Source organism: Castor canadensis, chromosome 10, assembly GCF_047511655.1.
Source record: "Castor canadensis chromosome 10, mCasCan1.hap1v2, whole genome shotgun sequence".
NCBI lineage: Eukaryota > Metazoa > Chordata > Mammalia > Rodentia > Castoridae > Castor > Castor canadensis.
In genome coordinates, this window is record NC_133395.1 from 108439692 (window position 1) to 108465171 (window position 25480).

General features: G+C 38.2%; 1 protein-coding gene across 7 annotated transcripts in view; it reads left to right on the forward strand.

Moving 5' to 3' along the window:
* The window catches only part of Satb1 (SATB homeobox 1), a 96659-nt gene that overhangs the window by 15561 nt on the left and 55618 nt on the right, over nt 1-25480 (forward strand). For 4 of the 7 annotated variants that reach the window (XM_074043839.1, XM_020186691.2, XM_074043838.1 and 1 more), the window contains exons 2-5: nt 9043-9277; nt 12931-13107; nt 13880-14006; nt 14777-14900. In XM_074043839.1, the coding sequence (XP_073899940.1) occupies nt 9067-9277; nt 12931-13107; nt 13880-14006; nt 14777-14900 (639 nt within the window). In that variant the 5' untranslated portion in view covers nt 9043-9066. Of the gene's footprint in view, nt 1-5963; nt 6519-6549; nt 8489-9042; nt 9278-12930; nt 13108-13879; nt 14007-14776; nt 14901-25480 lie in introns of those variants that run through there. The other 3 variants (XM_074043842.1, XM_020186690.2, XM_074043841.1) reach the window with 3 other exon arrangements.

A 25480-nucleotide genomic window follows, 5' to 3' on the forward strand; every position in this document is an offset into this window, starting at 1 on the left:
GGAGTTTTTGAGGTAAGTGCTGTCCAATGGAACTTCTGCAGACAGGGATGTGTTCTGTAATCTATACTCTCCATTATGAAAGCAACTAGCCACATGGGGCTATTGAGCACTTGAAATATGATGGAGGAACTAACTTGTAAACTTTATGGAATTTTAATTAGCTCAAATTTAAATGATACAACCACCTTCTTCACCGTTCCCTCCTCCTCACTTCTGCCATCCCTAAGAAGTATTGTCAATACAATTAGCAATGCAAACTGGTTAAAAATGACACTGAGCTTTTTGCTTCTATACAGCCATTCATAATGTAAATATTGTAAGGATATCGCATTAAGTTTCTGATATTGTGGCAGCGAACAGAGACTTCTGCATTCAAAGGACTTGTGGTCTAATAAGGGAGATATTTATTCAACTAATGATTATTCAAATTGTTAATTGATTTAAGACTGTGAGGACTATTCCAATGGAGAAATGAAAGATGCTATGAAAGCTATATTGGGGGCCAGAACATCTTGTGGGATTAGTCAGAAAGTTTAGTAAGAGAAAAGCATGAGGCGGCATTCTTGAACTTCCCCAGGTTCAAGTCTGGGTCAGGTTGGCTACATGACCCGCAGCTCTCAAAGTAAGGCAGCTAGCATATGCTATGTCCTGACCTCCAAAGATGTGGGATCTGCCTAAGGAAGCTAGATGCATACACTGCAAACTTCTGAACTTGACAAGTAAATTCTTTCTTACACTGTGAACGGTTGTGATGATATCGGTCATAGATAATGTGTGATAAGAGGGTGAAAATGTTTACAGGATATTGCATTTCCTCTCCAATACATGTTTTCACAAAAGTTGTTTGGGCTGCAGCCCCAGCATTTCCTCCCTGCTCTTACATACTGGTATCTGGTCCATTCAAAAAACGATGTGGAAATCCGTACTGACATCCCAGACAGACAAAATGAAACACATGACAGCAAAACATATGGCTTGAATAGACATCCTTATATGGCCAACACAGACCATATTCCCAGAAATTCATACATGGAAAACACCACCTGCAGCTAAAGCCAAAAAAACAAAGAGTTGACATGACAAAAAAAGAGCAATATGCTACATAAATTGTGCTGCTGTAGGAGTATAGAGAGATAGCCAACTATATTTGAATTAAAAAAGTTGAAAAACAAAACAAACCCATGTCCTTAGAAACTGTTAGTAAAGCATTGCTTTACTAACAGTCACTGGCGGAGTTGCTGTATCTTAAAAGCATTTGAATTCTAAATGCTTTCTCTGTTTATTACAAATGTATGTGCTATTCAGAACTCTGAATGTGTTTTAATGCTTTGGGATATCTGCCTGCATATTTATCTTAATATGTTGCCATCTGAAACATGCAGTAGTCCTTTCACTAAGTTTTAAAAAATCTTTTTATCTGTTATAATATTTTATCTTTGCTTCCTTTGTATAGCCAGTAGGAATGCCTTCTCATGTGAGAGAAGAATGGTGCACTCTGTTTTAACTGTATGTCCACATATTAAATAGTTCATGCATCTGAGTTGCAATATTTCATGTTCCTTGAAGTTTTCTACTTTGATAGCAAGATTTCTAAAGTTTATTTTGTTTTAACTTTTTTCAATACTTGGCATCATTATGTCTAAATACATGATGCCTGTGTAGAAACAATTGATGTTTTTCCCTTTCACCATGATATTTAGGCTAACATGTATAGGGTAGTATTTTCCCTAATTATCTTTTTTCTTGTTTATTTTGATCTAAGTTTACACTGTCCAGTACTCAGTGGCTGTAATAAATATTCTAAAAGGGAAGATAATGTAGTAATTCATTTATCAATGTAGTGTATCACTAGGGGATAAGCCTCTGTGTGCCATTTTATCTATGCCATTTCTTATAATCCTATAGTTCTAGAAAAAAGAATGTGCTTTAGGGGAAATTAATGTGTATATGGGATTGATAGAGTCATGATTATGCCATATTGTTACTCTTTACAATTAAGTCATTATTAGGTGCCTTTATTGCTCCTTTATTCTATTTATCATTTTCAAGGCCATGTCAGTCCTTATTACACACTTATGTTACACGTTTATGAATAGATTTGTGATTTCTGGATAAAAAACTTAAAGACTATTAACTCCCATGTTACATTAGCATAGGTCAGGTCATTAGGACACTAAGGCAATCAGGAGGCATTTTGTCTTATCTGTGTAAAATGGTTGGACAAACATTTACAATATTTCATCCCATTGTGTGTTAGTATTGATATTTTTAGTACCTTTTAAAGTGTTTTTCTGTTAGCTAAAACTTTATTTTGCCCAACACCTTTGTTTTAATTTTCTCATCATTTTAAAAATTTTGATACTCAACTTAAGGTGAAGTTGCACTGCAAATCACATTCTTTTGTAGTCTAATTTTTCTTTAAAAACCTTTTTTAAAAATTGTTTGTAAATGCATCCAACGTACTAGACTGCACTGTCCCTGCTGAAAACAACTTAGGTTTCAGTGAAACATGTCAGGTGTTTAAACAGCTTTTGAAATATCTATGTTGGAAATTTCAAATTGAAAAACATTGTCATTATAGAGATAATGATCTCATTTTCTTTTAAATATCAAAAAATCTTTTAAAATAAGTTTCACCTCCATCCATAATGCAAGCTTCCCCACACGTGCTTCATTTTGCCATATTTGTGTATTTCCTTATTGATCATCTTTTCTTATACTTTAAAGTAGCATTCTCCATATTTCTCTTCATGTCAACTTTTTTAAATGAAGTAGGCTTTTTAGAGAAGATTGCCTTAAATTTAGTTTTTTGTTTAGGATGCTGTGTGTTGCGTGTATCACATATCCTTTCTTTTGCTCAAGGCTCTGGTTTATGTGTGCCAAAAAATTCAAGGTTGCCTTCCTTGAGTGTGACTAACCTTTCCGGTTTGTGGGTGAAACTTGGGTGCTATAAGAGTGATCTATTTTCATTGTGTTTCTCCTAAACTTGTCCTCTCCCAGGAGGCCATAATTTCCTAACTTTATCTTCTACTTTACCTTCTGCTTTTTCTTAGATTTCTAGTGTAAACAGTGTGTGTCTAAGAGTGTATTGGTAGCTTTAAAAAGCTTAATTTGCATATTTCCCTCTTATCTCAGTACTTGTGCTAACTTGTTGCTTTTTAATGTGTAACAAAATGTTTATCTGACCGATTTTTCTCTTTTCCATACTAGTGTATTCTGCACAAGAATTCTTATAACATTTTGTTCTTGTTTATAGTTAACTGCCTTAAGAGTGCTAAAATGGTGGTACTAAAACCTAACGATGCATTTCTATTTTGGGTGAGATGTAATGTCCTTTATTTTTATATGAATTTTATTTGTTTATGTAAATAAGATACGTGGTAATGTCCATTGATCTAACAGGGAAACTTATTCTAGATTACAGCACAGTATTTATTGATACAAAGATGTATTTACCAATCCAAACTTTCCTTTCTTTCACCCAGAGTAAATCATTTGAAGGATGACATCTATCTTTTCCTCTGCAATAACAAGTCAGGTGTGTTTTTTTCAAGTGACCCAAATTTTGTTTAACTCCACCACTACGGGCCGCGAATTTCTTCCTCCAAAGTGTTCTATGGCTGTGACTTGTACAGAAAGCTCCTACTCCATTGTTTTTAATCTTGACTCTAAGTAGTTTAGGGACCACCCCCCTTGAGAATAAATATTTGGGAGAGCATTTCGAGGCCCCTGGCCTTTATTGCTCTGAAAATGGTTCTGCACCCTCTGCGCTTCCCCGAAGATCTCCAACCCCGCGCTGTCCCCTCAGACACTTCCTGAGGTCTGCCCTCCACGGTTCTCTGCGCCGGTCACTTGCAAGGCGCAGGCCCCTGTCCCGCGGGGCTAGTGTCCCCCTCCTACCCCCTCTACCGCGCCTGTCCCTCCGGTGCCCGCCTGCGACGCTCGCGGAGTATTCCTTTTTGTGGCTTTTGTGGCGGGAGGGTTGTTGGTTAGTTTCACCCCCCAACCCACACACGCCGGCCCTCGCCCCCTTCCCCCCACCACTTTCCTTCCCCATCCCCTCCCCTTGCTAGTTCTGCCCCTCCTCCCTCCGGCTCCCACCCGCACACCTGCCCTCGCCGCCCGCGCGCCGCGCCGCGCGCTCCCCTCCCCTCCCGCTCGGTCTGGCTCGCGCTCGCTTTCCCCTCTCTCTCCCTCTCTCTCTCCTCTCTCTCTCTCTGTCTCTCTCTCGCGCCCTCGTTCGCTCGGCGGCCGCTGCCAGGGAAGCCCCCGTCGCCTCCTCCCCTCGCGCTCTCCCCGGCACGCCTGGCGGCCAGCGCGAGCCCTCGCGCAGCGCCCTGTTATTCTGGGTATTGTGTGTAATAAATGTCGGGCCGCCTCACTCTAATCAAGCTCATTATAAATTCGTGCGCGCCCGGGGCCGGAAGCCGTGCGCTCTCCACCTCCCTCACTCATTCACTACTTTCTGGGTTTTCGGCTTTTTTTTCTTTTTGACACCACCGCCCCCACCCCCCTTCCCCCAATCCTGGCCCTTCCAGCCCGGGTTTTAATCCCCATCCCTTCTCCGCCCCGTTCCGTGCACCCTGCTCCCCCACTCCACCCCCCCACCCCACCCCGGCCGCCTTCCTCCTCCGCTCCGCACCCCTTCCTCCTCCTCCTCCTCCTCCTCTCCCTCCCCCTCCGCCGCCGCCGCTGCCGCCGCCACTCGCTCGCTCGCTCGCTCCCGCTCCCCGGACGCGGCGGATGAGCCGGCCCCGCTGGGGAAGGCTCCGGGCGGCGGCGGGCGGCCGGGAGGAGGCTGCGTGCTCGGGGCTGCGGCTGCGAGCGGGGTGATTTTGTATTAAAATGAGGAGGAGGAAGAAGAGGCAGCCACAGCGGCGGCGGCGGTGGCAGCAGCAGCAGCAGCAGCACCAGGCGCAGCGGCGGACGGGGCTGCAGCCCGGGCGGACGCGCGGAGCCGAGCTGGGCACGGCGGCGGCGGCGACAGCGGCCGGGATGAGTCAACTAATAATTTAATGGGGGCAGAGACGGCAGCGAGGGGAAGAGCGAGCGAGGGAGAGAGAGAGAGGAAAAAGAGTAGAGAGAGAGAGGAGCAGCCCCGTCCGGGGACTCGCGCTCACACGCACGCACACACAAACGCGCACACACACCTCTCCCTGTGCCACCCAGCAACACCCGGCCTCGTCACAACAACAACAGCAACAGCCGCCCTCTATCCTGCCCGGGGACCGAGCATAAAGCCAGGGCGACTCCCGAGGACGCAGCCCACTCCCCCTCTTTCATTTCGGGAAACTCCTGATCAGTTTTGTCGGCTTTCTGGGCTGCTTTTTTTTTTTTTTTTTTTTTCCTTTTCTCTCCTGCTGCCCCCGCCCCCAACCCTAAGTCCTAGTGCCATTGTGGTGCTCCTTGTTTACCTCGGACTCGGGCTGAGTGTGAGCTTGGCGACTTTTTGGGGGAGGGGGCGGGGAGTTTTTCGCCGCCGAGGCGGTGGAGGTGGCTGGGGTGCCTTCTGATCGTCCCCCCCCCTCGCGCTCTCCCCCTCCCCGCAGTCCTTTCTGTTCCCCCCCTCCCCCGCCGCCGCCCCCCTCTCCCGACGCGCGCAGCCCCCGCGTCCATGGACAGGGAGAGGGTCCTCAGGGCTGTTGTCGGCAAGGGCGGAATCAAAAGTGGCATCTTAGTGCCTTTCCGGGGCTCCCGTGGCGACCCTCGGCCCCTCACTCTCGCTGTCCCCTGGTAGATACCCTTGTTGGGGGTGCGAGGCTGTGGGGGAAAAGTTTAAGGTTTGTTAATATTAGTCGCAATTGTCCGGGAGGGGGTGGGGGCGCATGGAGGAGAAGCGAGGTGGCCTTTCCCTCTCTGCGTTCTCTGGGGTTATTGGAGAATAATATTGTAAGTGACAGCCAGAAGTAGACTTTCTGTCCTCACACAACGAGCAAGAGGGAGGGAGGGAGGAAGGAGAGGGAATTTTTTTTTTTTTTTATTTTCTTGAGACCTTGTCCGCAGTGATTTTTTTTTTTTTAAAGAGATTTCCTCAGTCACCACCTCGCCTCCCCAGCACCACCACAGTGCACAGCTCATAACGGGTTTTGCTTTGTTTTTACGATTTCCCCCCAACGAATCACTTGTCAGATCAATTTTATCTTCTCCCTCCTCCCTACTTCCCACTCTCCCCTCCTCCCCCGTCGAAACTCGGTTCTCTGAGGTTAGACATTTTACAAACCATACATGTTGTTTTTCGAATTGTGATTTTTTAATAAACCTCCCCCCCCTTCCCATGGCTACTCTTGTAGACATTTATTCCTGCCCTTCTCCCGTTTAGGGAGGGGGTAAGGGAAGAGAAAATAATACAATTTCAGGGGAAGTCGCCTTCAGGTCTGCTGGTTTGGTTTTTTTTTTTTTTTTTTTTTTTTTTTTAAAGGACATAGAAAACATCAGTCTTAAACTTCACTTCAAGAACCCGGGCTGCAAAGGAAATCTCCTTTGTTTTTGTTATTTATATGCTGTCAAGTTTTGAAGTGGTGAGTTTCAGGTCGGATTTGCTAATTTCACTCAGTAAAACTGCAGTGTTTCTGTTTCTAGATAGTACTTTGCTTCTTTGTCTCTTTAAAAGGTCACAGTGAAAGCTTGGCCTGGATCATGCCGGCCATATGGAATGGATAAGGACACAATCTCTTAAAATGTGACTATGGGGTTCTGTGGGGGCCAGGGAGGCCATCCAGCAAGGAACTCATTGAAAAGGATCCCAGGATAAAAAAAATATGTATCTATAGTTTCTTGAAACCGAAATTTCGTGCTTTTATTCTTTCTTTTTAAAGGAAGTATATTGCTGAGACCCAAGTTCACTTTCATTAACTATCATATGTGGTCTCAGTTCATGGGCAGGTAAAACGGGCTTTTGAGAAAGTAGCCTGTTCTCTGTGTCCAACTAGACGTTACAGTAAAATGGGCTTTACAATGAGTACTCAAAAGAAACTCTTCATCTGTCGACACCATAGTTAGTTCCCAGTGCTGTGGCCTGTTGGAGGTTGCTCTTTCCATTCTAAATTGAGGTCTGGTGAACCTTAGCCTTGGGCATAGAGTTTAAAGAAACAAATTGGGTGTTTTATGTGCATGTAATTTTGCTTTATAATGTAAAGCTTTTTACTGGTTGACTTATTGTTTAATAGATGCTTTAGGTGAGTATTCAAAGGACCATTTTGCATGACCTATATGATGTTTTGATTGTCAATACATTAACTAAATTATAATCTATCACTTTCATTTGCGGTACAGCTTACAATGCTGTTAAGCCTCATGATTACTTAATATGCTTGGTAGCATTAACTTTGATGCTGTTGTCTACTTTTCTCCCTTTTTTTTCATAAGTTGCCTTAAGGGTTAAAATTTTTCTTTTCCAATCATGTTTTAAAATTTGTCTTCTGCTCTAGGGTAAAGTAACCAATTTTGGAAACAGCAGCTCTGCATTATAATCCACATGAAACATTATAGAGTGTTTTGAATAAGTTAATAGTCATCACTCTCATTTTGGTTTTAGACTGCAACTTAATATAATGGAAAAGAGTAATCTTGATAAAAAGTGGTTTAAAAAGGCACATTTATTGTTAATGAACCTCATAACCAAAAACAGATGGGACCTCGATCAATGGTAAACCTTTAGTTCTCAGCATGCCACCCTAGAGTACAAAGATAAATAGCCATTATTATTTCTCAAACTTTATAGTTCTTCGATTAGCATTCTTAAGGTTGCTTTTAAACCTCCAGATTACCCTCACCCCTCCTGCTTATGTGGAACGAAATAGTCTATAGTTAAACAGAGGGAAAGAATGTTTACAGCAAAGCCAGGCTAATACAAACTGACTTTCAACAAATCCAGACCTAAATAGTTTTGGTATGATAACTTAAAAAAATATATAAGATATGTCAAATTGCTAGACAGCTGGAAGAAAGTGGTAGTTTATTTTCTATCTTGTCTTCCTAAGTATGTTCCCTTAGTGCTGATAAATATTCAATATTTCAAATCCAAAGTTCATAAAATAATTCTACTCACCTATTCTTATAATTCTAGTTAGAAGTGGCATTGATAGTTATGCTAATTGCTTTATCATAAGCAGCATGAAAACTGAAGTCTAATATATAGGTGAAAATCATTAGTTGGTTTTTTTAAATTAATTATGATGTAACTATTTTTCTATACTGAGATTATTTTTGAATACTGGAGATTATATTTTATCTATATCATTTTTTCTTTAGGAAGTGAACTTGGCACTTCAATTTATTGTGTTTATCACAAAGTACTTTCAAGTTTTTTTGCTGTTTGAATGAAGAGCATTCTTTTGGCAACGGACACCTAAATACTGACTGTAAAAGACAAGTTGTAATGCTTCAGTACCTGGAATAGTTGAAGAAACCCTCCACTTCTTCCTGTTTGCTTAGGGGCAAAATGATCCAGTCACATGTTTGACCCAAGGCTTGACTAGATCTTTAACAGGTCACGTAACTGTTGAAACTTAGATAGAAGAAAACTTTTTTCTATGCGTGAGCTTGTGAGAGGAATGGGAAGTTTAAAAGGCACTTAAGATGACTGTTCTTTTTTTAGATGGTATATATATTTCATAAAATTAAAATATAAGCACATACATTAAATTTAATATTTTGAATTGCGATACTCTCCATCTTTTATTAATGTGTTGCTCTTGTAGTCTGTAACAGCAATTTTTTAAAAATTTGGGACTACAAAATATAATTTGTTATTTTCTTTTTAACTTGTGTCTATTCTTGCTCTAAAAGTAAGCCAATTTTCCTCCACTTAGTTTTGTTTGTAGATGACAAATTACCCTCTTATTTATGTGCGTTGGTAGTTTCCACAAATTATTCTGTTGATTTGAATAGAAATATAATATCTATTCTCTATATAGGTAAGTAATTAGGAAAATATATTTGTGGAGGGAACTGTGTGGAGGTAAAACATTTATATAGGACACATAGATAGGTATAGACCCTCCCCCCCACATTGTAACATGTCTTCGTTTTACATTCTGGCAGGTGATCTTTAGACAGTGACTGAGTATGGATCATTTGAACGAGGCAACTCAGGGGAAAGAACATTCAGAAATGTCTAACAATGTGAACGATCCGAAGGGTCCACCAGCCAAGATTGCCCGCCTGGAGCAGAACGGGAGCCCACTAGGAAGAGGAAGGCTTGGGAGTACAGGTGCAAAAATGCAGGGAGTGCCTTTAAAACACTCGAGCCATTTGATGAAGACCAACCTTAGGAAAGGTAAATACTTTGAAACCAAATCCTGGAAAGCTACAAGCAGAGATGTCTACCAAGGCCATGTTGTGCGGGGGTGGAGGAGTAGAACAAGCTTTGTATATTCTTTTCCTGGATTCTCTTTCTGATCTGAAATTAGTTACATTCTGAGTTAGAGTGTCAATCATGCTTAGAAAGTGTGGGCTCTGTTTTTGAGGGGGGAGCATCTTACTCTACTATAAAGATTGGAAGCATTGGACTTTTTGGATGATCAGGACTGAATTAAGTGTAAAGGTCTCAGTTTGGGCAAGGGTCCATTCTTAAGGCGTTATTATAATAAAGAATATGTAGGTGATTGTTGCTTAAGAAGACACTTAGATTGTTTGAGAACCTCCTTAGCTTTTTTTCATAAGATTCCTAGACATAAGGCAATTTCAGAGGTCATTGAAATCTTACTATAAAAGTTTTGTGATGTCATTTTTTTGTGGTTTATTTTTGAAGAGCAAATTCGTTATTTAGCAGTGAAAAACCTGATGATTCCAGTTTCTTAATTTTTGCTGTATTGGATATTTTTGGTAGAGGAAGGGCAGATTTAGGCAAGTTTATAAAGGGAGGAAGATGTGTAACTGAATGACTCTTTTACTGCCGATATTAAATTGATGAGGTTTAACAACTTTGACTGTTAGACATTGTTGTTTGTGTCTGGCAGCGCCTATACTGAGTGTAATGTGTGTGCCTCATAAGGGTCTCATTTTGTCTGTGAATAACGTGTATAGGAATCAGATTTTCTGTACATTTGCTAAGCAAAGGATAAAAATGCCATCTTTTAGCAGCCAAGAATATTAAGTAGATAAAGTTAGAAGGCATAGGAATTTCATTGTGTTTGATGCATAACATTTATCATACAATCATTTATTTTTTCCTTGGTTTGGCGAAAACAAAGAATATATTGATCCTGAAATGAACAGACACAGCAGTCCGTATTGTTAGATCTTTATCTATTAAAAATGGAAAAACAGCACTTCAGCAAATTCTTTGGCCTCTACTCATGATTACCCTATTTATTGATTGTTTGCCAAGAATGTATGCATCTTAAGAAAGCCAGGGTAAGAGCATTAAAAATATAATTTATTACGGCTTTTCAAACAGAGTACATTAATATTGTACTGTGAAGCACTAGAGCTCTATAAAAAAGACTTTCTGACGCCTGCAAACATATAAGTTCCATAAATTCCTAAATAGGAGATTTCAGCTGTCTCTGGTATTATGTGATATTTGCACAGCAAACTTTAATGCCAGGACAGTTTTAGACAAGGATTCTACAGACTTCACTGCTCCTTATGGCAGACGTTCTGTTTACACAGGCTCATAAACCTTCAGCAAAAGCTTCTGAGACTGCCTTCAGGTTTAAATCATGTGGTATTTTTAGCATTCAGCAGTGACCAGTGCTCTCCCCTTTTCTAATGCTGGAAGGTTATGAAGTTGCTGTAGTTGGAAGTCTCACCAGACATTAGCACAAGTAATCAGTCAGTTCAGAGAAGGCTCCCAGTAACAGGAGAGCAACCAGGACAGTTGGATAGGTAATTTAGCAGCTGAATTTGCAGTTTGATGATACTATTGTTGCTTTATCTGTAGCCACCTTTCTGGTCTATAAGGCACTTCTAAACTGGCTCAATAAAATATAAAGTAAATCTAGTATACTGCCAATAGTTATAGGTCTGGGAAGAAGCCTATAGTAGAATGCATCTGCTACAATCTCATAAGAGAAGAAAACCCAATGTGTATGTTTTTGTCGTACTAACCCAGCTCTTTGAAGACATCAATACAGGGGAGGAGGAACCAAAGTATAGTAATTTCACTTCCTGTTCAAATGATTGTTGAAAATATTCATAATGACTTATTTTAAAATGCAGTTTAATTGTAGAAGAGTTTCTGCTTAATCCAAATAACAAAATTATTAGAACCTTTTGGTGGTTTCTTTTTTTTTTTTTTTTTTTTTTGTTTCCCAGCTTATTTTTCAAGTGTATGGCTTCTGTTTGACAGGTGCTAGATAGAAATTGTGGCTGAGCTGAGAAAGCACTACTAGAAAAAGGGGTTGAATGTTTTTATTTGTTTAGGAGATTTTGCCAAAATACCTTCAAGCCAAGGAAAAAATCACCAGTTTGCATGTTGCTGTTTTTGCTGTGGTCTCCCCAAGTCGTCTTCTGATCCCTGACGGGTTCTCTCTCTGGTATAAAACAGCTGAATGAATGACAAGAATATTGGCAAGCTCTGTGACTTGTTTTTCATGCCTAGCCTGTTGGTACTTCTGAATGAGTTTGTGAGCTTTTCTAAGTAAACCTAAAGGGGTTTATTTGTCAGAGCTAGAATCGCTTGTGCACAGTTCACTAAAGCTTTGGTGAAGACACACATGTGGAAAAATGTTGATGTTTTATTGCCAGCTTTTGTTCAATAGAAACAAGAAAATCAAGAATTTATAAAGGGCCTCTGTGGTGTCAGTAGGAAATCCTGATTTCAGTGATGGCTGGTATACACTTGACATCTTCAGAAGTTGTTAGGATCCTGCAAGTCCAGAGGACAGAGTTGATACAGGCATGAATATCGGACTAATTGAGGATCCTGGGTGCCCTGTTAGAGTAACCCTTGTCATCATTTATGCTAAAGATGATACCTTCCTGGCAGTTTGCCACAGTGCAGTACAGATGTATCTGTTTTTAACCCTTTTTCTGTTCTCATTTGAAGTCTGACAGTGCACCTCGTAAACACCTTGAGTGCCACAGCAGACAATGATTGCATTTTTAGATGAAGTGGTGTGACCTGCACTTATTTATCATCTGGCTACTGAGTTATTTCACTGGATTAAAGGAAAGCAAATGAGAACACAGTGAATCCATGCAGATTTCTTGATCCTAACATACCCTGAGGGGGCCAGTTTTCTTTTCTCTCTGTCATTTTTATCATATTTATTCTAACAGAGATTGTTCATTTTAAAGACTGACTACTGTGGTCTCTTTTTAGTCGGGTGGATTAAATGAGTAGTCACAAAATAAATGCTCCTTGTCTACATCATGTTCATATTGAAATTGTGTCATGGGCATCAGTTTGGTTAAGTTGTGTTTCTTTTATGGAACCTGTTAGGGTAAATATCCAAGAAAGAAAGAAAATAATAATTTCATAGTCAAAGATAATTTGTTTGGACACAAACAGGAAGAGTTTATTATGAACAGAAGCATGTGGGCAGGGGAAGGTGGGTTCTTCTAAAGACACAGCAGTGAGTTCTGTTTGCATTCTGTGTACTCCTTACAGCAAATCAGATAGGACACACTTATTTATCTCTCGTCAGCATTATTATTTGCTTGAAAAGGTAGTTCTGCATTCATTGCTTTTGAAAACAGACTGTTAAAATTAGAGGACTGCCTATGATATCTTAGGCCCAAGTTCACATGCTATTTAAATATTGCCCTTACAACTTTAAAGAAATAAAAGATTGTATATGTTTGTGTGTGTGTGTGTGCGCGCGTGTGCATGCCTGTATTTCTGTACCCAGTCTGCCTTGGAAGCACAGCCTCTCCTCTCACTGTAGTGCAGATTTATTTTCATAGGTTAGCTTTTCCTCCCCTCCAGACTGTCTTTCTGAGGACTGTTGGTTTTCTGTGTCTTTTTCTCCGTCTTTTTGATAGGAACGATGCTACCAGTTTTCTGCGTGGTAGAACATTATGAAAACGCCATTGAGTATGATTGTAAGGAGGAACATGCGGAGTTTGTGTTGGTGAGGAAGGATATGCTTTTCAACCAACTGATTGAAATGGCACTGCTGTCCTTGGGTTATTCACATAGCTCTGCTGCCCAGGCCAAAGGTAAATAATGCATACGTGGGGTTGGAAAAAAATTGCTTGGCATCCTTTTGTTTACCTCACAGGGAAAGCAGTGAATGTTTTTATTCAAAGAACTGTAGCCCATGTTTTACATCGGTTCCTTATAGACTGTGGCTTTAAAAAATTGGCTTAATTCAGTTTGGTTTAGTTAACACACATTTTGCTCATGTGGAATGTCGAGGTAGATTTTTTTTTAAATTACTTCAGCTGAATCATTAGTATGCTTATTGACCTTAATAATCTGCTCCACTGAGGACCCACAAGGAAGTGAGGAGCGTATTTGAGCAGATGGACTGTTGAGAGTCAATTTGCATTTATGACTGAATATCTAGTTCTGTTTCTTTTATTCTGTTTCTGATGGTTTTATGGGCTGTAAAGTATTTTTCAATGCTGATTCCCACTGCAATAGAAAATCTTATCTAAATCGTAAAGCCATTTAGAACTGGTTTGGCTATGTCTTATTAGAACTTTCTGTAAGTTAGGAAAATGTGGCCTTATGCATAGGATTTATTGATGGGGTTTTATTTCCAAAATAATAAACAACCCTCTAGTCATTTACATAATTTCACAATTTGGAAAGCTAAACTGTGAATATTTTCATTGACCTGCCTTTAGAGGGAAGGGACTCCTTCAGACAGAAATAACAATATTGCTTGTGGCTGGGGGCAGTGAAAAAGAGAAGAACAGCCACCTTCTGCTAGATACATTATCTAAGAGTAAAATATTCAGTGATGTATTCTCTTTATCTGGATAGGGCTAATCCAGGTTGGAAAGTGGAACCCAGTCCCGCTGTCCTATGTGACAGATGCTCCTGATGCTACTGTAGCAGATATGCTCCAGGACGTCTATCACGTGGTCACACTGAAAATCCAGTTACACAGGTGAGTCAAGGCAGCCATTGTAGGGTGAGCCATCCTCCTCACCTGGGCTTTTGAAGTAAAGCATTTTTTGGTCAAGCTGCTGTTTCTATTTACCCTGTCTTTGAGAAAGGTTAATCTAAGTAGATTTTGTTACCTTACCCCTTTTGCTTTTTATTCCCCAACTTCAATGTATTATTTAAAATCAAACCTCACACCCAAATTTTTAGGTTTTTGCAGCTTATCAGAAGATAAGACTTTTTACATTTCGTCAATTAAATGATGCATTACAAGATGGCATTTTACATAAAGTTTACTTAAGAAAAAAATATTTTTGCATATCATGAACGGTGCCATCTGTGTACATTTTGTGAACGAATGCCTTATTTGCTGTTGCTGTGGTCTTAATTATTTATATATCTATATTTTTTTTTACCATTTTTATTCGTATGAACGGAGTAATGAAGGGAACTCAGTTAATACATTAATGCTTTTTTCATGATAGCTCGTGAGAAAGCAGTACACCTTAAATTGTCTTCCCAAGCGCATCAGAGCAGGAAGGTAGAAGTAACATGAAAAAATAGCCACCACAGGCAGCTGATGTATAATTCATGCATCGATACAGCAGATGTGTTGTATAAAGTAATTAACTAATCGGAACAATCAGGAGACCGAGAGCAATCTCCAGATGCATCTGTTTGATGCGCAAAATGAAATCTGTCTGTCTTAAAGGAATGTTCTGCAGCGGGATGCAATCTTGTAATAATCCCCTTTCTAATCTATGTCTCAAATAGTTGCCCCAAACTAGAAGACTTACCTCCCGAACAATGGTCTCACACCACAGTAAGGAATGCTCTGAAGGACTTACTGAAAGATATGAATCAGAGTTCGTTGGCCAAGGAGTGCCCCCTTTCACAGGTACTCAGCATAGCATGTCATAAATCATAAGATATCATGTGACGGGGATCCCTTGTTTAAAGCAACTGGTATCTGAAGCAAGAGTTTGCTAAAAATGCAGAGTGACTTGACCACTGGTGACCTTTTTAAAATGCCTGATTCAGCCTGAACAGAGCCTTTACACTTTTTCTCCTTTGGGGGAAAACACCCAGGACTGTTTATAAGAAAAACAGCTGGAGACAGGAGTCTGCACAGGCTACTTTTTTTTTAAGATTCATCTTCTGAGTGCACTGAGCATGGTGGTTAAATTCTCCTGAGTGCCCTCTTCAGGGAAGAGTGGGAGTGGCACCACTTCCCTAGCGCTTTGGCGATTGGGAAGTACAATGTCAGTGTTCACGTGCAAAACTTCAGTGTGTTATCTGAATGAAATAACAGCACTGTTACAGGATTCTTCATTACAAAACTTCGAGAAGAAAGTGACTAGTAAAAATAATTATTAATTACATAAATATTTTATACATAGTCCTTCCTCGATCAAAAGGTTCATAGTCACTGCTCATTAGGATCTTATAACCAGTTTTGTAGTGTTGCTTCACATTTAAAAAGTGGAATCCTACTTCATTTTCATCTGAGATGTCTGTTATGTCATTAAGGATTTTTGAAATGAGACAGATTTATTATTATTGTACTCATTTTTTGGAATGAAATTTGATGAAGGCCAACAGAAACTCTTCATTGTTTCCAAATTTAAAACCAAATGTCATTTTTTTTTAATGCTCGGCTGGTTTCAAATAAGAAAGAAAGAAACAGGATGCTGTCATCATGCTCATAATAGTCTGCTTTGTGTGGTCGTCATGGAATGTGTTAGGATACTGACCCACTATGCTCATGTTTAGGTCATTCATGATACATATAATTGAAGTGTTGGGCTGATTAGGTTTTTACTCATTTTTTAAAGTTTTTATTAATTCAAGTTTATAATGTAATTCTTGAATAACAGTCCCTTACCAGTCATTTGAACTTGAATCGTATGACTGCTGTGAGCATTTCTGCAATTGAGGATAGTCTAAGAGTGTTTCTTTTATATTCTAAGTAGTAGATACTTGCTGTTGTATTCTTACTGTAAGGCTAATGAAGATTACCAGGTACCTTTAGAAGGAAGTCTGTTAACACTGCTGTTTCATGGAGTCTCCATCCCTTTCAGTTTTGCTACCTTATAGTCCTGCAGCTTTGCAAGACTGTTAGAAATTTTAGAAATGGAGCAAATCCTAAATTAAGCTGTGGCCACAGAGTAAATATTCTCTGTATTGTCAAGTATCAATTTCTTGCAAATTAGAGCAAACTTTTTGGTCAGTTTTTTTACACTTGAAGCTGATCTCTTATCTTCCCACTCACCCTTGTAATAAGAGAGGATACGAATTTATAACCATCTAGTAAAATTTAGATTAATTAAACACAGTTAAGTAATAGGATAGCACAATCAAATAGGGTGACTTACTTCTGGGACTTTGTTTTGCAGACAACTTCAGATAGCATGTTACTTGATTATTAGCATGTGAAAGGTTTAAATGACCTAGAACCAAACTTTTTTTTTTTTTTCTGTTCAGAGTTAAAACATAAACACCCAGTATAGGAATCTCATGTATCTTCATGTTATCAGATGTCCCATTGATTCTGCAAGTAAGTTTAGACTGACAAGGCATTTACTATGGGCTGGAGAAGAGGAAGCTAGTACAAATATTTATTAATAAAGTCAGTGAGAAGTACTTGCTAAATGGCATCAGCATTCAGCCAATAAACTGCATTTCACTGTAGTTTATAAATGTAATGGTGAATTACTTAATGTTGTTGTGGAAAATGAATTGAATACAGACTATTATAACATTAAACAGAATGACAAAATGAAATTTGGGACTTGGTTTTGGAGTCATACAGTGGTACATTTCTATAGAGAGGTCTTTAGTAGAATACATGGCCTGATAGCTGAAGACCCCACCATACTAGGCTATAATTTCAACATGAGTTATAATTATAATCTTCCTTTCTTTAAAAATATGTTTTGGAAAAATGGGCATGTTTTAGCAGTGGCAGCAATTATTTGAAATGAATTTAATATTTTGAAAAAGTTAACTTCTCTAAATGAAGGACTTATTTTATCTTTTGCTGTATCATCTGTTTCTTTCTCTAGATTGAGTCCATGAATCTGATACTCAGAATGTTTTCACTACGAACTATTTTCCATTTGTTTCTCCATTATTTTTTTCTTTCTAAAGTTAATAAAGATGAGAGATAAAGACTTCCTAACTTCTACACCCAAAATGTATGCCGAGTTTGACAGAACTGCCTTTTGTTTCTCCTGTGTTGGAGAGTTGATGATAGAGATGTTGTGGTGAAGAATGCCTAACAAATAAGTTATGCTTTATTTACACATAAAATGGAGCCTAAAACCAAGAAATGCTGTGTTAAAGTTTTACTTCATCTGTGGAATTTTTCGATTCATTCATGTGAGAACTTTAAACGTATAATACAAACATTTTACTGTATATTAAGTGTTTGTTTTGTTTAATGTGATAAAATATTCCTCTAGCAAGAATGACTGAGGGTCCCTAAATAGTGTATGAGCAGAAAGTCTATGCTATGGACTCAGAGACTCCTTTGAATAGAGGTAGGAGGGAAAAGGATTGGGAAACCACCAGAAATTTGCCTGGAGTGCTTGACAGGCACTGCTTCCAGCACTCTTAGGAGGATTGTCCAATACTTGCTAAGCAAATGTCTAGTTGGATTTGGATTCTTACAATTAGAAGGGATTATCTTTCTCCAGCTCCTCCTTTCACTAATGAAGAAGCTAGTGTCTCTAGAGATTAAAGTCAAGGTATTGGTTAATGACTGTCTCAAAAGTCTTAGCAAAAACATTTGCTAAGTCTGTGTCCTTGCCCAATGGTAAATCTTAAAGTAGGTGTTGATTTTATGGTGGGTACTTAGGTTTTGGTGTAATGATGTGTTCTCTGATAATACTTGCAAGGTTTTTTTCCAGCTGCAGAAATTCCGTAAGTGGGTATGTGGTTTGATTTACAACTCATTCCTTTATTTCTGTTACTACTTTCCTATCATAAATCTGCCCAAATAGATTGACGCATGTTTATTAAGTTCTGTGTATCACATGTTTGTTTATTTTTGTAAAATGTTCTAAGACATAAAAAAATGCTTAGCTCATTATAGATCTGAGGTTGGGTGTTTTGTTGCTTTTGCTTTTTTCAGTGGATGTGGTTAGATAAGTTGGATGTTGCATTCTGAACAGCATCTGAATAGGTGAAGAGAGTCTGATTTGGGGATAAGAAAGCTATAGTCATGAAGCATTAAGAGTTATGGATTTAGCAGGTAAGCTGGGAGTTACAGAAGTAAACACTGATTTACAATAAAACATTAAATTTTGACACTAGTTTCCTCTAGAGTTTTAGAAATTAAATTTAAACATTGGATAAATATATACATTATGATACAGGGACAGATTATTTTGTTTGTTAAAAGTACCACAAGTAAAAGGTCAACTATTGTTTCTCTCAGTCTAATGTTTCCTTTCTAAAAATGTTTAGGTCGGATGTTCCTGAGAGATGTTAACCTGCTATGTACATTTTTATCTCCCCTCTTTTACCACACGTGTGTATATATGTATGCAGACATGCTCATAGTATACACACATACACGTCAAGTTTAGTATTTTTCAAAGCAGTGGGTCATTTTCTAATTCATTTCATTAGCTGCTGGCAAAACAGATAAGAAAAGAAACTGCCCTGTCCTCCTGAAGCTTAACATTCACCTAGGTTGCTTGCCTGAAGCTTGGGAGTAATTTTCATAGGCATTTAATAAGCTTAAGTACTCAGTTGCATTTCAGTGTGTATTGCAACTCTGATTTAAAAATCCTACTATGTTATAGAAGTGTTTATCTACAAAAAACTATTTTTTATAATGTTTGGACTAAAATGGCATGTTTTTCAAAATTTTTAATAAATGTTAATAACCACATTCTTTCAAGAGAATATCCAGTATCAATGCTCATATATCGTATTTCACTTGAGACCAACCTATGAAATTTATACACATTCATTTATCAAAAATAAGTATTGATCACTCCCCAGCACTATAAAAAAGGTGTTGAAAAAATTTCTTTTTAATGTATTAGTCTGCTGTGTCAAGCATCCTATCTTAATAATAGTTGAAATAAAAGTTCTTCACTAATTTTCACTTAGTGCAGTGCATAGACTTTTGTCCTCATGTGCAGATGGGAGACTGAGGCATAGAATATTTGAGCGAGTAAAGCTGTATGGTACTGAGAGGGGTCAGGCTTCATAGCCAGGGCCTTCATCGTTCACATATACAGATAAGTCAGGTTTTCAAAAAAGAAAACCAGCCTTTCTCACATAAATTTGATGTATTTCACAACAAACTTTGATTTCTCTGAAATACTAATAACTATTTATAGGTTTCCAGTTCTATTTATTCTCATTATGGATGATTTTCTTTGGTGTATGTGTATTGCTTTTGTGTCTTTGTTTGTCTTGTTTGTACTCTGACTTGCTTCAAAAGTATCATCTTTTCATGCCCCTATTAGGACATGAGGGAGTAGTTTAGAGCATGGTAAGTGAGTGCTGGATAATCCAGCATTTGGAAGGTCCGGAGGGTCTCAGTGTGCAGCCCTTCTCTTCCCTGTCCTCTAGGTCAATAGGTATAATTGAGTTATAGCCCTCTATTTGGAGCCCAAGGTAATACTAAGCATTTCTTTTGGAAATAGCAGTTAAGTTTCTCAGATCTATTTTAAAGTAGTCTTTTGTCACCAGACTGACCCAATCTGATGGCAAGGGTGTGACTGACAGGTCACTTAAAAATGGGAGGTTTTCTGTTTGAAGGGCACCTGGAGGACTTTGTGCATGCTCATTGCCTGCATGAAATTAGAAGTCTGTGTTTAAACATCATGTATTTTGAGGTAAAGTTCGATAAAGTTATCTTTGCATTTTAAAATTGCAAAACTTTCCCTCAATCTGTACCCGGCCAACCATGGGAATCTGAGATTATGAATATTTGCTTTGTTAGGGACTGAAGTACTTTATAACTAATTAGATATTACTTGATAATTAATTGCATAACAGCAATTGTATTAGTGGTGGGATCCATAAAGGAAATGGGAAACCAGTCTTATGTGGGTAATTGTGTGAATTGCAAAACTTCTATAAAATAATTTTTTGTTTCTATTTTTTGAACCAGGCATGACATCACTGTAGTTCCTCTTTCAACTTAGATGTCTGCTCTGTGTTAAATTACAATATTATCTAATCTACAAGAAAAGTATCCTCCAAATTGCAAGTTTTCTTTTCTGAATCTAATAGATCAGGCTCATATTTAACTGATGTAGATACATGAGGTTTTATAGTAGCTTGATGTTAGCCCTCTGTAACCTTTCAGCTATATTAATCAAAAAAGACAAACTTAATAATGCATCTGACTTACAATGGATAGATCTCAGATATTTTATAGCCACTATCTTTTCATAATAGTAAAATATAAGAGTTTAAGTCATGCCAATTTTTGAGAGTGCTTAACAACCTGTAAGCATTTCATTTTCATTTAATAGATTTTTACCTATGCCTTGTTTTAGATCTAAACAGGTTTCCTTTGACCCGAGAATCACTAGTGCAAGGAAAATTACCATATCATGAGAGCATTTCCCTCCTCTTTCTGTGACGTTTAGAATAACAAATATTACCAAGCCTTAGGAATAGGCATGGTCTGAGAGAATCTCTATTAAATGTTATTTTGTGGTTTTTTTTAAACCTAATCAAATCATGCTAATCAGACTAATTTTCTTGTTAAGCAGAACTAGTTTTAGAGTGCTTTTGCACATTTATTTTTCTCAGTTACTACTAAAATTTCAAGTTGGGCTCTACCTGGATTTGCTTTTTAAATCTGCTTTATTTCATGTCAGATTTGAGCCCCAAACAAACTCATAAACAAGGAAACAGCAAAAACCCCCTAAGTTCAGAATAATTAAAACAAACAGATACACACACCCAGTGTTCCCCTCTTTCATTGGAAACTGCTTGATTATAACATGCTCTGAGTACAAAAAACATAAGAGAGCCTTTAACGTAACAGGGGAGAGCCACAGCCCTGGCTCTACAGCTCTTTCCCAATTGAAGTAAAGAACACTCTGGCTGTTGGGACTTTTAAATCTAGACTTAAAAGTTATTTGTTCTGTTTAGCATTTTTAAAATGATTCTATTAGGAATTGTATGTGCTTCAGTTTTAATTTTAACTCATAATGATTGCAAAGCACCCTGGGATGCTTGTGTGAAGGGCGCTATAGAAATATAAGATTATATTGTGTTCTAATATGCAGTATTATTGTGGGGCACTGGAGTTTCCATCATGGACAACTCAGAAGGTTGCAGAATTCTTCTGCAATAAGGAGAAGGTGGCTGACTTCCTTTCACAGTCCTTTTTTTCTTTCTGATATTCTAAAACTTTGTTCTCTTTAATCATCTTTTCTTTAAAAGATACTGATTCATTTATATTGCAATAATCTCTCATAGTAATGCTAATCTAATTTAGTTTACTCAGAGGGGTTAAAGATGCAAACCAGATGATACTAGAAGTTAAGAAAAGACTAAAGCTTTATTTTAATTGCTATTACCATTTAGGATGGCATTCTTATCTGGATAACAAGACATGTTCCTTCATTATTGAGTATCACTTACTGTCCTACGCAGGAAATACCATTTTACTATCAATCTGATGTTTGTTCCAAGGCAATCAAAAATGCCAGGCTAAACCGAAACGAGGATTAACTTTGTGAAAACATCACATTGGAAACTCCTCCTGTATTGAAGCTCCTGGGTTGTGGTAACCTATGACAGCTTGATTCCATTTTCATGGGGCTGTTTCTTGAAGTAATGCATTTCTTCAGCAATTTCACTGCCACTTTTTACATGCGTTGTCTCTGTGTGTCATCGCTGCTACCTTTATGTTAGTTAGTGAGCCCACAGCATCTTAGCTGTCATGAATATGAACACTGTCATGACCAGTTGTGAGCCTGGGCAGCTGACTCAAGAGAATATGTCAAATTGCTGTGAGAATTACGTGAGTTAATACTTGTAAAACATTTAGAATGTTCTCAGTGCTAACATGTATGCTAACTTGAGATGTTTTTCTAAAATACAGACCTTGAGAGTTCGAAACTACACTTGCGTGTGCCTCATGGTTTAAGAAACTTTGTGGCTACATAGATTTTTGATGCAAGCTCTATCTTTAGTGGAAACAACCAAAAACTTTTCATTTGTAGAAAAATTAAAGGACCATATTATAACTCATTCTCACCTTTACTGGATACTTTAGCACCACCTTTACATTCATTATGCACTTACGACATATCTTAAGATAGAAGTGAAGCGAGATTCAAGCACTGAATCTGTAAGTCTATAACTAAGTATAATAGGAAAATAGTTCATTTGCAAGTTAAGCAAATACATCTTAAGCTAGACAATGTCAAAAGGAGACAGATGCCTCATGAGACTGTCATCTGTATGTCAGCTTCTGTGTTCTCCTTTAACTACTATCAGCGTGTAAGGTTCTGTCATCACTTCCCATTGATTTCCACATTCTGAAATTGCCTGTGGACAAACTGGCTGGCTGTGTACACTGTAGAGGATTGTGCCAGTGGAACTAAGTATTATTCAGTACGACAGTCATAGACCCTGGCACATAGTAGGAACTCAGAAACAACCTCATAGAGTTTGTACCATATTTATCTCACGAACCAATACAGTTTTATTAGTAGTACTTTGTAGACACATTTACCTATAGCATACTACCTTAGAAACTGTTTTCGTGTTGTACTTAATTATGGATTTATAGTTTACTTAAGCCAAGAACAAATAACTTTGAAGTTTTTCAGAAAACCTAGTGATATTCCAAGTTATCTCATTGTTTAGCATGTTTTGTAATTTTCTTGAATATATATTCAAAAGTTACAGGTTTTTAAGCAGAACAAATGTCTTAGAGGTACAAGGGACCCAAAGATCTGAAAATCAACAAAAAAAATTGTATATCACAATTAAGCACAAACTCTGACAACATATGTCTAGTGTTTCTGTGCACATTTAAATTTTTTCTTTGACAGGCAAAGGTATTGATGCTGCCAGCGTGGAAATGTTAATGGTCAGTCCACCCAGGCTCACTTACCATGTCCTTTCTGCAGTTAACATTCTCAAGTCCATATTTGGCATGGGAGACTCCATTTGGGGCTATAAGCATACAGTGTTTTAAAGTCACACAAGGGAGATATGAGGATAGGTAAGACACCTAAAAAATTAGCTAGCATTTGTTGCCCTCAACGCAGAGAAACTAAAGCAGATACCTTAAAAGCAAATGAGGCAATAGGAGAAGGGGACCAGGAACTAGAGAAAAGTTTAGATCAAAAAGAATTAACCTAGAAGGTAACACACATGCACAGGAAATTAATGTGAGTCAACTCCCTGTATAGCTATCCTTGTCTCAACTAGCAAAAACCCTTGTTCCTTCCTATTATTGCTTATACTCTCTCTTCAACAAAATTAGAGATAAGGGCAAAATAGTTTCTGCTGGGTATCGAGGGGATGGGAGGGAGAGAGGGGGCAGAGGGGGAGGGGGGAGAAATGACCCAAGTATTGCTATGAATAATAAATAAATAAATAAAGTCAGCTGTATTTCCTGTGATGTGTTCCTCAAAAATAAATAGGAAGAAAGAAATGTAAAAAAAAAATAAAAAATAAAATAAAGTCAGCTGTATAATGGTCCAGAATCACCTCAAGTTAGGGAGAGCTGCAGGTGTAGATACCTGTTCAGCCATTGCAGAAGGGGGAGGGGGTGGTCCTAGGGAACTGGGTTGTCCACCCATCTGCATGAGCACCAGCTCATCTACTGATGGATGGAGCTCTGTTATTTTATCCCAATACAGTCTTATCACTTCACTATAACTCCCAAAGAGATGATTTCCACAGAATGGCATTTTTGAATTTTTATAATGTTGATAGAGATTAAATCAGATTTTCTTTATGTACTAATCCAGAGGTGATGTTGGTTTATATTTATCTAGTAGACATTGGAAATCTTGGCTTAAAACTAACAGTGATGAGTAAAATATGGAAATCAAGGACAAGATTTAGACCTTTTTCTCCCATGAAGTCATGGATCACATCTGAGTGGGCTCTATGGACCTCATGATATACTTCTAAGGGTTTTGGAATATATAGGGGAGAACTTTTAATAGGTTTCACATGATACCCTATGGCCCCTACTTAGCTTAATGATGGTAGTGTATCCCCCCCACCCAAATTTTAGGCAATAAGATTTAAAAATCCAAGTGTTCATATAAAGAAGGAATGCAAAGAAGGACTATGAAGTCTCTTGTGAAGAGTTCAGAGCCTAATTCTAGTATCTACTTTTGGAAAAATGGATTGCTCAAAGTACTTGAGTTCTTGTTTTTATTCTGTGCTTTCAAGTTTTTTCAAAATGTTCTACTTAGGACCTGGAACTTACCACAAATTTCTTTTTCTGTCTGTTTTAAGCACAGACACTACAAATTTTAATCTTTGTACAAGATGAAAGATTTATCCACACAAGGGCACAAAGAAGGAGTAAGAAGTATTCCCCAAATATATAAATTGGTACAGAGTAGTGCCTGAGATTCAAAATCTTAGAAAGTAACTTTTGCTGTAAAATCAAAAACAACTTGAAGGATTCAGACTTATTTATTAAAAAACTTGAAAAACATCTATTTGAATTAATATAATGATTAACTTAATGTTTAGTCTTCCTAAAAATAAAACCGATAGGAGACATTTGCACAGTGTGTGTCAGAGAATGAGGTGTGTTACGATTGAATCTTCTGTAGTCACCCTAGGAAGACACAGACATTTCATACATGCTTACTGCTAGTGCTATTGGAAGAGGTAGTAAAGGTTATCTAGTTCAATTTCCTTCATATTGTAGTCTGTGTGCACTTGATTTGAAATTTTACATACCCTTAGAAATAATACACCTTTTAACAAATATTTTATAAATGAAACTCTTTTCTAACATGTTTAATTGATTTGAGTACCACTGTTCCAGTGTAATAAGAAAGATTTAGTTAGATATGCACATAAGAGGACACAACAGAGAATTTGGTTCAAAGACATTATCTTGATATTATGTAAAATTGTTAATTAAATGGGAAAGACATATGAACTATGCAGCAGCATTTTCTTTAAAAGTTATCAGTTGGGTTTTTAAGTAATTAAATGAAATGTCCATGCTTTGAAATAATCCCATTTCATCTTCAGGAAACGTAAGAGGAGAATTAAAACAATTGAGTATGTTCTTTTTGTATTTCCTTGGAACTTTCTACTGAGTCTCCATTTTTAGCAGTGTGTCAGGGTTACTTCGTGTGAAAATGCCATTTTCAGGCACTGGGATTGATGAAGATGGCAAGAGCCATAACTATGACAACTGGAGTTTAAGTAAAATGTAGAAGTGATTAGTCTCTTAACAAATTGAGATTCCAAATATTCCCCAGTTGTATCTCTCAAGAG